The 14186-nt window shown below is 41.8% G+C and overlaps 1 protein-coding gene across 1 annotated transcript in view; it reads left to right on the top strand.

The window, feature by feature from the left end:
* Positions 1-14186, top strand: part of LOC119963110 (serine/threonine-protein phosphatase with EF-hands 2-like) — a 94855-nt gene that overhangs the window by 78074 nt on the left and 2595 nt on the right. Inside the window, exons 12-18 of the mRNA XM_038791711.1 lie at positions 48-428; positions 4075-4260; positions 6211-6353; positions 8025-8131; positions 9223-9386; positions 12630-12717; positions 12874-13093. Coding sequence (XP_038647639.1) covers positions 48-428; positions 4075-4260; positions 6211-6353; positions 8025-8131; positions 9223-9386; positions 12630-12717; positions 12874-13055 — 1251 coding nt within the window. The 3' untranslated portion in view covers positions 13056-13093. The remainder of the gene's footprint in view (positions 1-47; positions 429-4074; positions 4261-6210; positions 6354-8024; positions 8132-9222; positions 9387-12629; positions 12718-12873; positions 13094-14186) is intronic.

Here is a 14186-nt window from a genome sequence, read left to right as displayed (position 1 = left end):
GCACAAGAGTGCTTCTTTCTGAAAACAAACTCTCCTGTTTACAACAGTATGTTTCAACCTTGAGACCACCCAGAAGGAAAAGGATTGAATGGACCAAGCAGGTCTCCAATCAGGAGCAATACTCCAGTGGGGACAATGGGCAATGTGTCAACAAATCTGATCAACCCCCAAGGAAGAATTCCGCATCTGACATCCTTAACCTTCATTCTCTCATGTATAAGAGTCAGAGGAGGAAGAGTTCAGGCACAATAAGCGTAAAGAGAAAGGAAATCTCTAAAAGAGTACGATGTTCAGTTGAGGAAGACCTAGAGGAATGTCGTAGAAAAGTGGGCTTCAATAACACGTATGATGAATCTAAAACATCACAGTCCATGTTGGATGTACACACTCAGGAAATCTTTGACTTGGATGATCATGAATGGAAACAGGTGAGACGACATATAAATACATATATTATATATATATGAAATCATGTGCATTAATTTATAAGAAACTATACAATGGATTTGTACCATGCTATAATGGGACCTGTACATGTGGGGCATGTACATGTGGGGCAGACAGATATTCCTATACACAAAAAAGTGTTCACCAAATGTAAAGCATTGCCAGGATAGGTGACTAAAGTTGGCAAATTAGACTAATTTAAAAATAGTTTTAACTGGCAAGACCGTGAATTGAATCCAATGGGCTGAAGAGCTTCCTTCATCGGAATCTGGCTTGTGAGACTAGGGTCTTGAAAATCCATGTTGGCTGCAGATGGGACATACCACCTGAAAGACTCCGGGGGTAACTAAATCAAACTTTTCAGCGTGGGAGGTGGGAATGGCCACTCACTTAAATGCAAATGGGTCACCATCCATTGAAGAGGTCACTTACCATCAAGGAGACAGGGCTGTGTGTGAATGCCATTGGTTTCAACAATGCTGATCCTGCAATCCCACCCCAGCACAGACGAATGCAATCTCTGTAAAGCTACGCCAAGTAATGGCCATTAGAAAACACAATGTTAGAATGGGATCTTGTATATCTTGGCCCCACGTGTCTGAATCATGTAATACAGGTTGGAAATGGTTGGAATGTAATCATTTCTGATCATGGAGGTTGGGTTTACATGGCTGGCAGGTTTACCGCAAATCAAAGACCCCTCCCACCCAGCTTACTCGCTCTTCCAACTTCTTCCATCGGGCAGGAGATGCAAAAGTCTGAAAACACGCATGAACAGACTCAAAAAACAGCTTCTTCCCTGCTGTTACCAGACTCCTAAACTACCCTCTTATGGACTGACCTCATTAACACTACACCCCTGTATGCTTCACCCGATGCCGGTGCTTATGTAGTTATAGTGTGTACCTTGTGTTGCCCTATTATGTATTTTCTTTTCCTTTTCATTTACTTAATGATCTGTTGATATGCTCGATGAAAAATACTTTCTACTGTACCTCGGTACACATGACAATAAACCAAATCCAACCCACCATACACAGCTTATAAATGTATGTATTTTAGTGACACCATTCACAAATTGTTTGGATTTGGTGAAAATCTCTTTTCGTATTTTCAATGACAGATATTTGAAACGTCTAACATCACGAAAACAGTAACTGCTCATCAAAGGACTTGGTGAAAACAGGTTTAAAGCACAATATTTCTACGTCTACTACGTCTTTCCTATTCACTGGGCAGTTATTGTTTAAAATGGATGCCCAGAAGTTGTTAAAATGCCTATGAATGGGGCGGCACGGTGTTGCAGCGGTTAGCATTGCTGCCTTACGGCGCCGAGGACCTGGGTTCGATCCCAGTCCCGGGTCACTGTCCATGTGGAGTTTGCACATTCTCCCCGTGCCTGCGTTGGTCCCCCCCCCCCCCCAAAAACACACACACAACCCAACCCAAAGTTGTGCACGTAGGTGGATTGGCCATGCTAAATTTCCCCTTAATTGGTGGCATGAAGATTGGGCTCAGTGGGCTTGTTGGGCTAAATAGCTTCTCCAATTCCATGCTTTATGTTCTTCTATTTCAATTTTTTTCAATTTGATGTTTGTGTTCGGTGATGATGACTTTTATTGCCTATCTGTAGATGCTCTTGTGAGGGTCATAGATACATAGAAGATAGGAGCAGGAGGTGGCGCAGTGGTTAGCACTGCTTCTGGTTAGCTCTACGATGCAGAGAACCCGAGTTTGATCCCGGCCCTGGGTCACTGTACGTGTGCAGTTTTCACATTCTCCCCATGTCTGCAAACATGTGCAAATTAGGTGGATTGTCCACGCTAAATGGCCCCTTAATTGGAAAAAAATAATTGTGCGCTCTAAATTTATTTTAAAAATAATAATTGCAGCAAGACATCCCTGCTCCTGTACTTGAATCCTCTTGCTATGAAGACCAACATACCATTTGCCTTCTTTTGCACCTGCTGTACCTGCATGCTTACCTTCAGTGACTGATGTACAAGAACACCCAGGTCTCATTGCACATTCCCCTCCTTAATTTATGGCCATTCAGATAATAGTCTGCCTTCTCATTTTTGCTCCCAAAGTGGATACCCCGTAATTCTCCAAATTATACTCCATCGGCCATTCATTTGTCCACTTACTCTACTTGTCCAAATCACATTGAAGGATCTCTGCATCCTCCACACAGCTCACCCTCGCACACAACTTTGTGTCATTTGCAAATGTCAAGATATTACATTTTGTTCTCTCATCTAAATTGTTAATACACATTGTGAATAGCTGTGGTCCTAGCACTGATCCCTGCAGTACACCACTAGTCACTATCTGCCAATTAAAAAAAGACCCGTTAATTCCTACTCTTTGTTTCCTGCCTGCCAACCAATTTTCTATCCATCTCCATACACCATCCCTAGTTCCATGCTCTTTAATTTTACGCACTAAGTCTCTTATGCGGGACTTTGTCGAAAGCCTTTTGAAAGTCCAAATATACCACATCCACTGGCTTCCCTTATCAACTCTACGAGTTACATTCTCGAAGAATTCCAGTAGATTTGTCAAGCATGATTTCCCTTTCATAAATCCATGCTGACTCTGTCCAATCCTGCCACTGTTTTCTAAGCGCTCTGCTATAAAATATTTGAAAATGGTTTCTAGAATTTTCCCCACAACTGACATTGGGCTTACTGGTCTACAATATACTATTTTCTCTCTACCTCTCTTTTTGAAATTGGAGTTACATTAGCTACCCTCCAATCTGCAGGAATTGTTTCAGAGTCTATAGAATCCTGAAAGATGACCATGAATACATCCACTATTTCTAGAGCCACTTCCTTAAGTACTCTGGGATGTGGATTATCAGGCCCTGGGGATTTATCAGCCTTCAATCCCATCAGTTTTCCCAACACCATTTCTCTATGAATATCATAAGCCATGGATTGGCCACCTTGCCCGTTTTACTTTTGTAATCTCCTTCAGTTCCTCCCTCTCACCAAACCCTGCATTCTCCAACATTTCTGGTATCTGATTTGTATCCTCATTTCTGACGACAGAACCAAATTGTGTTTTGTTGCTCAGCCATTTCTTTGCCCCATATTATACATTCCCCTGTTTCTGACTGTAAGGGGCCGATATTTGTCTTCAGCAATCTTTTTCTCTTCATGTACCTATAGAATCTTTTACAGTCAGTTTTTATGTTCCCTGCAAGCTTACTCTCGTACTCCATTTTCCCCTTCATAATCAATCCTTTAGCGCTTCTTTGCTGAATTCTAACTTCTCCCAATCCTCAGACCTGTTGTTTTTTTCTCCCAATTTCCCTGGTGCCTGGTAAGCCATTGATTGGCCACCTTACCCTTCTCTTTTTGTGCCAGGCAGGAATAATCCATTGTTACAATTGGCCCATGCGCTGCTTGAATGTTTGCCATTGTCTATCCACTCTCATCCCTTTGAGTAATGTTTCCCAATCTATCAGAGCTGACCTTCTCCTTGAACTGCAGCCTTGCTTGTGCTTCTGGAACAGAATATTGACCCAATGGTGACAAAAGAAACTTGAAAATGACATCAATAAGTCAATGGTTTACGGACTCATACTGTGGGTTTGAAAAGTGTATTTTCTCTCCTGAGATTGTGGACATCTTGTGGAGTGATCCAATGCATCAGGAAGGCTGTATTGCAAATACAGTCAGAGGAGGTGGATGCTACTTTGGACCTGATGTGACGGAGAAGATTCTACAGAAGCACAATTTGCAGCTCTTGATCAGGTCCCATGAGTGTAAGCAGGAGGGCTACGAGTTCTGCCACAACCAAAAGGTAAGGCTAAACCTCATGTAAAAGAAACATCACAACAAGCGCATACTTAAGCATGATTGGCAGTATTGTGTTGCCCACTTCATGTTAGTACTGAGTATTGATTACAGTTTTGGTATAACTGATCAGCTCTTAACTATGCTACTGCCTATCTATGTGCTTCTGTGAATAAAACTGATAATGTCAGTTTAGGATAGGACAGCTCCCAAACACTGGGGCAATGATCAGAATTATCCAGATCACATTGCTTAACATAGGACTAATTAATATGGGACTAATGAGGGAAATTTTATATATGATTTTATAAAATTGATACCACAGTATTCAACTGAGCAATGTGACACAATAATGAGAATGAAAGTTCAAATTTAGCCAGGTCACCTGCCGTAATAAGACTTGCATTTATATAGCACCTTTCACATCTCTCAATGTCCAAATGTATTTATAGCGAATGAAGTACTTTTGTATATGGTGTAATAATAATGATAATAAAAATGGAATAATTGCAGCACTCCGTAGAACCTTTTATTACAATCACACATACTCATCACCTATCCAATTATCTACCGCAACCCTACCTCCGTGCACTATCCTTATATCTCTTAACTCCCTTAATGTCCAAAAATCTATTGATTTCGGTTTTGAACATAACTCCACCACTATGCTGCCACAGCTCACTCATGGAGAGAAGTTGGGTGAAGACATTCCTGTTCCTCTCAATCCTAAATAGCTGGTCCCTTATTGAGTGCGACCCATTGTTCGAGATTCTCCAGCCCAGAGAAACATTCTCCCAGAATCTACCCTGTGAAGCCTCTTATAATAATTTGATGTGTTTCAATTAGGCCACATCACATACTTTTAAATTCCATGGAATATAGGCCCAGACTGCTCCATCTCTTTTCACAGGGCAATCTCCTCATCCCAGGAACCAGTCTAGTGAACCTTCATTCTCTTCCCAGTATATCCTTAGGAAACCGTACACTTACTCCAGGCATGGTCTCAACAAGACCGTGTACAAAGCAAATCTTTTCACTACTGTACTCCAATCCCTTTGTTAAAAAAAGGAACATATTATTTGGCGTCCTAATGGTTTGCTGCAATAGCACGTTAACTTTCTATGTAAAGACACCCAAACCCTCTAAATATAAACATTTCCCAATCTCACACCATTAAAAAAAATATCCAGCATTTTTTTATACTTTTCCTTCCAAAGATAACTTCACACTCCCCCACATTATATATTCGATCTATCATGGCCTCACCCATTTACTCAATCTGTCCCTATATCTTTGCATCCTGTTTCCATCCTCTTGCTTGCTTTTGCATCTCCCTTTGTATTGTCAGTAATCTTGAATGCATTACACTTGGTCTCCTCATCTAAGTCATTGATAACGATTGGAAATAGCAGAGGCCCATGCACGGGTCTACTGGTTATGTATTATCTTCAAACCTGAAAATTACCCATTTGCTCCAAGTTGGCTTTGTCTGTTAAGCAATTTTCAATCCAGAATAACATTTGATCCCCATTCCATTTGTGCAAGAACCTATGTGGTACTGTACATTTTGATTAAATGTTTATTGAAAATCCAAATACACTACATGCACACATTGCCCTTATCAACCCTGCTAATTACAACCTCTCAAAGAATTCTAGCAGACATTTCAAACACTATTTTCCTTTCATGAATCCATGTTGACTTTGCCTAATAATATTATGATTCACTTTTAACACGCCATTTAATAATAGATTCAGGCATTTTCCTATTTCTGATGTCAAGCTAACTTGCCTGTAGTTTCCTGTTCTCTCTCTCTCCCCCTCGAGCAAGATGTGGGTCACGTTATCTCCATTCTCCATTGTTGAAAAGATGCCTGAACTGTACACGTTTTGTTTCTACAGCAGGATTGCCCATTCATTTCCTTCATTACATTTTACTCTTTTTGTTATGAATATAGGTCCTGACCATATTTTCTGCCTCTAATTATTATGAAGTTGGCAGTAACAGAGGAGCTTATGTGAAGCTTGGTCCTGACCTTGTTCCTCATTTTGTACAGTATCAAGTTAGTCAAAGTACTCGGAAGTTAACCCTGAGACAAAGGTGTGTAAACTATCAGCAATGACCTTCTCGTAATGTCAGAGGAATATCTTACACTACAGTGGCAACAGTCTCCTAGTACTTTTGTTTCTTTAGTCAAATGTGTCTGTACTCCAATGACTAAATGGGAATAGGATAATCTGAGGAAAGTATTAGGTCAGAAAGTGAACCTTTTGTGGGCGGAGCAAGTTGGGAAGGGTGGTAAATGGTTTCTGAGCTGAACTGTGTTTCACTTTCTCTCTTTTTAAAATTTCATTTTGGTTAAATGTTGGTCTGTATAATAGCAGATGAAGCAGGGAAAGGAGGTGCAGGCTACATTTGGATGAAAGGAAAAGTCTTCCTTTTCCGTTGTCTCTCCCAATCACTCATTCTTCAGCTACCTCATCATGTGATCCACCCATTTACCTTCCCACTCTCCCTCCTCACTCTCATCCCTTACCTTTCCTCTATGAACTACCCAGTTAAGCCTGGACCTCTCCCTCCTTTTGCTTTGTTGTCGCTCACCTAACCCTCAATCTTCCATTCACTCCCCTCCACACTATCCATCTGATCTCAGGGATAATGAATGGGAAAGGTCAGGAATCCATCACTCTATACTTTTCCCCACCTGTCCTCCATATTGCCACACATCCATCGTATCTGCTTTCCTCAAAGTTGGCTGCCAAAGTTCACCGTACTTTTAAAAAAAAAACACACCAAATAGGTGAAAAATCATGAGCAAAGTAACGGAAGGGGTATCAAGAGCACTATCTCGGGAGAAGTGCTCAGTAATAACCTATTCATCGATGGTCAGCTCAGATTCCAGCAGGTACACTCACCTCTAGATTTAATTACAGCCTTGGCCCCAAGGTGGACAAAAGATCTGAAGGCTACAGCTGAGTTGACAGTGACTGTTCTTGCTATCTCGGCAGAAAGGTAGCAATTCACCAAGTGTGATCGCAAGGAACCCTAAACAAAGTTTATGCCAGGGAGATAGCTCTCCACTGGCTGGAGTCAAACATCTCACAAAGGGTTGTAGTTGTTGGGAGGCCAATTGTTTCAGCTCCTGAATATCACACAGCAGGAGTTCCTCAGGGCAGTGTCCAGGGCCCAACCATCTTTAATTGCTTCATCAACCACAAGGCCAGATGTGGGCTGTTCAATGATGACTGCAGTATTCAGTTCTTTTCATAATTCCTCGAAGACTGAAGCAGTCAGTGTCCATATGCAGCAAGACCTGGACAACATTCAGGCTTGAAAGAATGTAATTACCTCTCCTTGACATTCAATGGCATTACCATTGTTGAATCCCCCACCATCAACTTCCGGGGGGAGGGGGAGGAATGTTTACCATTGGTCAGACACTAAACTGGAGTAGCCAGATAAATGTGACGGCTGTAAGGGCAGGTCAGAGGCTGGGAATTCTGTGGCGAGTGACTCCTCTCCCGACTTCCAAAATGCCGTCCACTATTTACAAGGAGTGCAATGCAATGCTCTCTACTTGCCTGAAAACAACGCTCAAGAAGTCTGACACCATCCAGGACAAAATAGTTAGCTTAATTACATCCCATCCACCAGGTTAAACCTTCAGTTGTTAGATTTCCAATTTATATCGCTGACTTCTAACTATATTCGACTTGCCAATCTGTTATTTGAGGTGTAAAAATATTCTAATCAACAACTTTTTTTATGCAGAGTGAGTACAGTTGAGAGGTCAGCATTAGGAGCTCTGCGGCAGAAGATTTTTGCCCATAAATCAGACCTGATCAATGCATTCGAGCATTATGATAAGAATAAAACAGGTAGGGTTACAAAGTTCATTTGTAAATCGTGATTTGTTTCATAGATACATAGAACATAGAACAGTACAGCACAGAACAGGCCCTTCGGCCCTCAATGTTGTGCCGAGCCATGATCACCCTACTCAAACCCACGTAACCCGTATACCCGTAACCCAACAACCCCCCTCTTAACCTTACTTTTATTAGGACACTACGGGCAATTTAGCATGGCCAATCCACCTAACCCGCACATCTTTGGACTGTGGGAGGAAACCGGAGCACCCGGAGGAAACCCACGCACACAGGGGGAGGACGTGCAGACTCCACACAGACAGTGATCCAGCCGGGAATCAAACCTGGGACCCTGGAGCTGTGAAGTATTTATGCTAACCACCATGCTACCCTGCTGCCCACCATGCTACCCTGCTGCCCACCATGCTACCCTGCTGCCCACCATGCTACCCTGCTGCCCGACTTATTCGAATATAGTTTCAAATGATCAGAAATTCCCCAACACTGGTGGCCAATCTGAATGATGGTCCAGCCCATTTGTCAAACCTTATTTGGTAAAGAACTGTCAGTGAGCACAATTTGCATGCAATAGAAATCTATTTGTAATGTTGCAAACAGTCGACACATTTTTATCATTTAGCACCTTCAGGGTCTGCTAAAGAACAATTTTATTTAATGCCATTTTAAAGAATTGATTCTAAATAGGCTATTTTACAATGCAGTAAATTATTTTGTACACAAGAATGTTGTGTTCAAAAAGTTGAACTCCAGGGTCCAAACTATTTCAGTTTAATATACTCCACTCCAATGCCTGTTTTCAATTTGAAGAAAAATTAAAATTCATGAAGCTACCCAGATTGTGAGCTGGATGCATGATGTTGGAACGTTTGGAGTATACAAACTGTCTTAAAGAATGCAATATCAACAGACTGTGGACATAAACCAAAGTTGTACAGATTCTGACTGAGAGACTGGTGTAGGAATCATAACATCAACTGTTCTACCCAATCTCCCAAACTTAGATAATAATGTCTCTTAGATGTACCGACATTTGTCTTTTGATACCAAGTGAATAAATGTTGTTGCCTTCCAATATCCAGGTAAAATTTCACTGAATGACTGGGCAAATGCTCTGGAGACAATCCTGGCTCTTGGTCTGCCATGGCGTGTTTTGCGATCCCAACTTGTACCCAGTGCTCCGAATGGACTTCTGAATTTTTACTTGTGGTTTGATGATCTTGCCATAGAGAAACCCATTGCGCAGGTAAGAGATGGATTTCACAACGTGTTTTCAGAATGTACAATTAAGTATCCAGAAATAATTTAAGCAATGCTCCATAACGTTTATTTAAAAACACTTTGCACACAATTAATTGTATCAAACCACAAGAGCTGTTAAATAGGAAAATATGAGATTCAATGAGATGAATGGGCGGTCAGCTAATCTTTATTACTGGCAAAGCAAAAATGTAAGCCAAACATAGAAATTAGCTATCAGTTTGAGAAATGATAGTTGTCTATTTGATATGTCTGAGCAGGCACTTCAGTGCAATGCTGAGGAAATGCAATGCACTTGCATTGGTGTTTTTTGGTTGAACTAATTAAAGCTAGTTCAGAGGAGTAAACTTTAAATAGGGGCATAATGACTGAGAATGACGTAGAGAAGAATCAGAACTCCAGAGCTCAATGGTGGGCATAGTTCTTAATGGCGGGGCAAACAGAATTGGGGTGGGGGGGTGGAGAAAGAGGAGAGAGAATGCACGTTGGCCAGAAGACTGTAGAGTTTTCAGAGGGATGTAGGAAATTACAGAAATTGAGAACTGGCTAGGCCATGAAGGGGTCTGAACACAAATGAGAATTTTAAGTTTGAATTTAAATCTTGAGGTACCTGAACCAATCTCAGTCAGCAAGCACAGTGGTGATTGGCAAGCAGGGCTTATAAGAACATAAGAACTAGGAGCAGGAGTAGGCCAGCTGGCCTTCGAGCCAGCTCCGCCATTCAATGAGATCATGGCTGATCTTTTGTGGACTCAGCTTCACATTCCCACCCGAACACAATAACCCTTTATTCTTCAAAAAACTCCATATTTATCTTGAAAACATTTAATGAAGGAGCCTCAACTGCATCACTGGGCAGGGAATTCCATAGATTCACAACCCTTTTGGTGAAGAGGTTCTCCTAAACTCAGACCAAAATCTACTTCCCCTTACTTTGAGGCTATACCTCAGAGTTCTGTTTTTACCCGCCAGTGGAAACAACCTGCTCGCATCTATCCTATCTATTCCCTTCATAATTTTATATGTTTTTATAAGATCCCCCCTCATCCTCCTAAATTCCAACGAGTACAGTCCCAGTCTACTCAACCTCTCCTCGTAATCCAACCCCCTCAACTCTGGGATTAACCTCGTGAATCTCCTCTGCACACCCTCCAGCACCAGTACATCCTTTCTCAGGTAATGAGACTAAAACTGAACACAATACTCCAGGTGTGGCCTCACTTAACACCTTATTCAGTTGCAGCATAACCTCCCTAGTCTTAAACTCCATCCCTCTGGCAATGAAGGACAAAACTCCATTCGCTTTCTTAATCACCTGTTGCACCTGTAAACCAATTCTTTGCAGCTCATGTACTAGGGCACCCAGGTCCTTTAGCACAGCAGCATGTTTTAATATTTTATCATTTAAGTAATAATCCCATTTTCTGTTATTCCTACCAAAATGGATAACCTCACATTTGTCAACATTGTATTCCATCTGCCAGACCTTAGCCCATTCACTTGAACTAACCAAATCCCTCTGCAGACTTCCAGTATCCTCTGCACTTTTTGCTTTACGTCTCATCTTGGTGTCGTCTGCAAACTTGGACACATTGCCCTTGGTCCCCAACTCCAAATCATCTATGTAAATTGTGAACAATTGTGGGCCCAACACTGATCCCTGAAGGACACCGCTAGCTACTGATTACCAAGCAGAGAAACACCCATTAATCCCCACTCTTTGCTTTCTATTAATTAACCAATCCTCTATCCATGCTACTACTTTACCCTTAATGCCATGCATCTTTATCTTATGCAGCAACCTCTTGTGTGGCACCTTGTCAAAAGCAAAGGCTTCTTGGGGATTAGAATGTGGGCAAGCTGAAATTTATGGAGGTGGAAGGCCAACTATAAGAATAGTCAGGTCTGGAGGTGACAATGGCATGGATGAAGGATTTGGCAGCAGATGTTATGGAGGTGAGAGCAAGTGTTCTTTGTGACGAAGATACAAGTCAGAAGCTCAGCTCAGAATCAAATAGTACATCAAGGGTACAAGCAGTTACCTCAACCTGAGATAGTACCCAGAGAGGGACTCACTGGTGATGATATGGAGTTTGTGGCAGGGCCAAAAGACGATTGCTGCAGCTTTTCCATGTTTAACTGAGGTATTTGTGACTCATCCAATACTGAATGCCAGACAGGCTAAAACACAAAGACAATGCAGGGATTGGGGGAGCTGAGTGTTGAGTCTTCAGCATTCCAGTTGGCAAAATCCAGCAAAGTACTTTATTTTGAATTACACATTTAATTCTGCTACCCCCTAGAATATTCTGAAGCTGCCCGGCACTGGAGGAGTTCTGGAAGGGGTTGGCGAGGACGGTGTCGAGGGTGGTGGGATCCAGGGTCAAGCCAGGATGGGGACTCGCGATTTTTGGGGTTGGGGTGGAGCCGGGAGTGCAGGAGGCGAAATGGGCCGGTGTGCTGGCCTTTGCGTCCCTAGTAGCCCGGCGAAGGATCTTGCTACAATGGAAGGATGCGAGGCCCCCAAGCGTGGAGACCTGGATCAATGACATGGCGGGTTTCATTAAGCTAGAGAAGATCAAATTCGCCCTGAGAGGGTCGGTACAAGAGCTCTTTAGGCGGTGGCAACCTTTTCTCGACTTTCTGGCTCAACGATAGGGTACGGGGACAATAGCAGCAGCAACCCTGGGGGGGGGTGGGGGTGGGGGGGGAAGGGGGAGGGAAAAGGTGTTGGGGGGGGGGGAGGCGGACGATGACTATGTTTGTTTATTTAATTTAAATTTATTTTTAAGTTCTTCTGTTGTTCATTGGGGTTGGGGGATGGGATACATGCGTCGATACGGTCTGGGGGTGTTAGTTATTATGGGTTATTTTGTTGCTTTTCATTGTTTGTCGTTACGTTTTATATTTTCTGTAAAAAATTCCAATAAAAATTATATTAAAAAAAAGAATATTCTGAAGCTATTCAACCCACTGCATTTTAAACATGTTTGTATACCCTGGTGTTTTTGTTATCTTTGATATGGGGGACAGGAGGCACATACACCTACAGTAATGGTGAAGAACATTTGAAGAGACATAGAGAAAGCTACTCACATTGGCACCGAGTTGGTAGTTGTATCAAAAGCTAATCTGTAGGCAACATGTCCATCCTGTAACAGTAACAAGCTTCTGATCCACCTGGCACAGTTTTTTTTTTTAAAAAGTAAAAAGCCTTTTTTCTTCCCAGCACATACAGCCCAGTTTGCTGGAAATGCTTTACAGAAGCAGGTCTGACCTGGAAACCGTTTTTAGAATTATTGACAGTGACAACTCGGGTAAGTGCCGATTTATAAAAGATTCCTCCACCCACCCCCCCGCCGTTTTGGAAAGACCAAAAGAGGGAGAGTGGGAATAAGAAAATAATAGAAATTGTGCTTGTCGCTTGATGTCATGGAAGCAAACTAAACTGTCCATTTTCATGTTCATGGTAGGTCTGATATCATTTGAGGAATTTCAAAAGACTTGCAAACTCCTCAGCTCTCACCTGAAGATTGATATTAGTGAAAAAGCCATTGGCGACCTCGCTCGCAGCATGGACTTCAATAAGGACGGAAGTATAGATATTAACGAGTTCCTTGAGGCTTTCCGTCTGGTCGATAAATCCAGTTACTAAGGTGGACATAAATGCTGGTTTGCTAATACTTTCACAAAGTGAGTATGACGGATTAAGCAAAGCACGTAAAGGAAGATAATCCCAGCAAAGTTGTCATGGTGATGGGTGGCTTTATGCAAGCCTTAAAATCAAGTGTAAACAAGTAAAGCTGAACTAAGCACAGAGCCTCAGATTTGCTCCCACTGCACTAGAACTTTGTTCTGATTATGTGGCAAATTTTGTTGTACATTTTCATAGCCGTGTTAAAAACACAGCAATCATTTCTTGTGCCTGAAAGGTTCTGCTGAATGTGAATTTTCATATGTTGTGCACTGAATAACTTATTTTACTAAAAAAGAAACCATCGAAGAATTTCAGTGCTTCAAGTAAACTTTACTTGGGTTATGTTGTGGGACACGATGGACAAAATGATGCTCCAAAGAAAACAGAATCTCTCACTACCCATACAGCAGATTAATTAGTAATATGATTCAAGGAGCATGGTAATTATATAAATAATGTTGTACATAAACTGAATTAGTTCACTGATATTTCTGACTTACTACTTCTTATAGCAACGTGGAAGTTTATACATTGGGTTTATGCCCGTTTAGCTTCACAAATCAACAATGAGGAGGGACTAAGGAAATCCAAGAACAGAGCATTAGGAGACATGAAGTCTCCCTGAATCCACGCATGTCCATATTTGCCACCTTCCTTGCATTAGAAATCTCAGTAAACGACAATTTTCAATTTCCTCCCTGTTCTTAACCACAGAAATTGCCATAAAATGGGATTATCAGCATGGGTTATTATGTGGGTGCATAAAACAAAACATTGTTGGTAAGCTTTCAATTAAGGTTCATGGAGAAATGCAAAAAGATGGCCTGCAGCACTGATGCGTCTATGTAGACATTCGTACACACACACACACACACACAAACAAAATACAAACTTCCAACCACAAATAGAGAATTTGTAAGAATCTCAGTGGGTGATTGAGAGGTAATTTGAACTCCCATTTGAGAGAACAGCCACAAAGATCTCAAGAAAACATGAGCAAAGGAAATCCATTCAGCTCACCGGATCCATTCATTTGACTCTGTGCCCATTTTGGAACTTATCCCACCCATCTGATCTCCCGGGGGAAGT

The sequence above is a fragment of the Scyliorhinus canicula genome, chromosome 3 (genome assembly GCF_902713615.1).
Source record: "Scyliorhinus canicula chromosome 3, sScyCan1.1, whole genome shotgun sequence".
NCBI lineage: Eukaryota > Metazoa > Chordata > Chondrichthyes > Carcharhiniformes > Scyliorhinidae > Scyliorhinus > Scyliorhinus canicula.
This window is presented reverse-complemented; position numbering and strand designations above follow the sequence as displayed.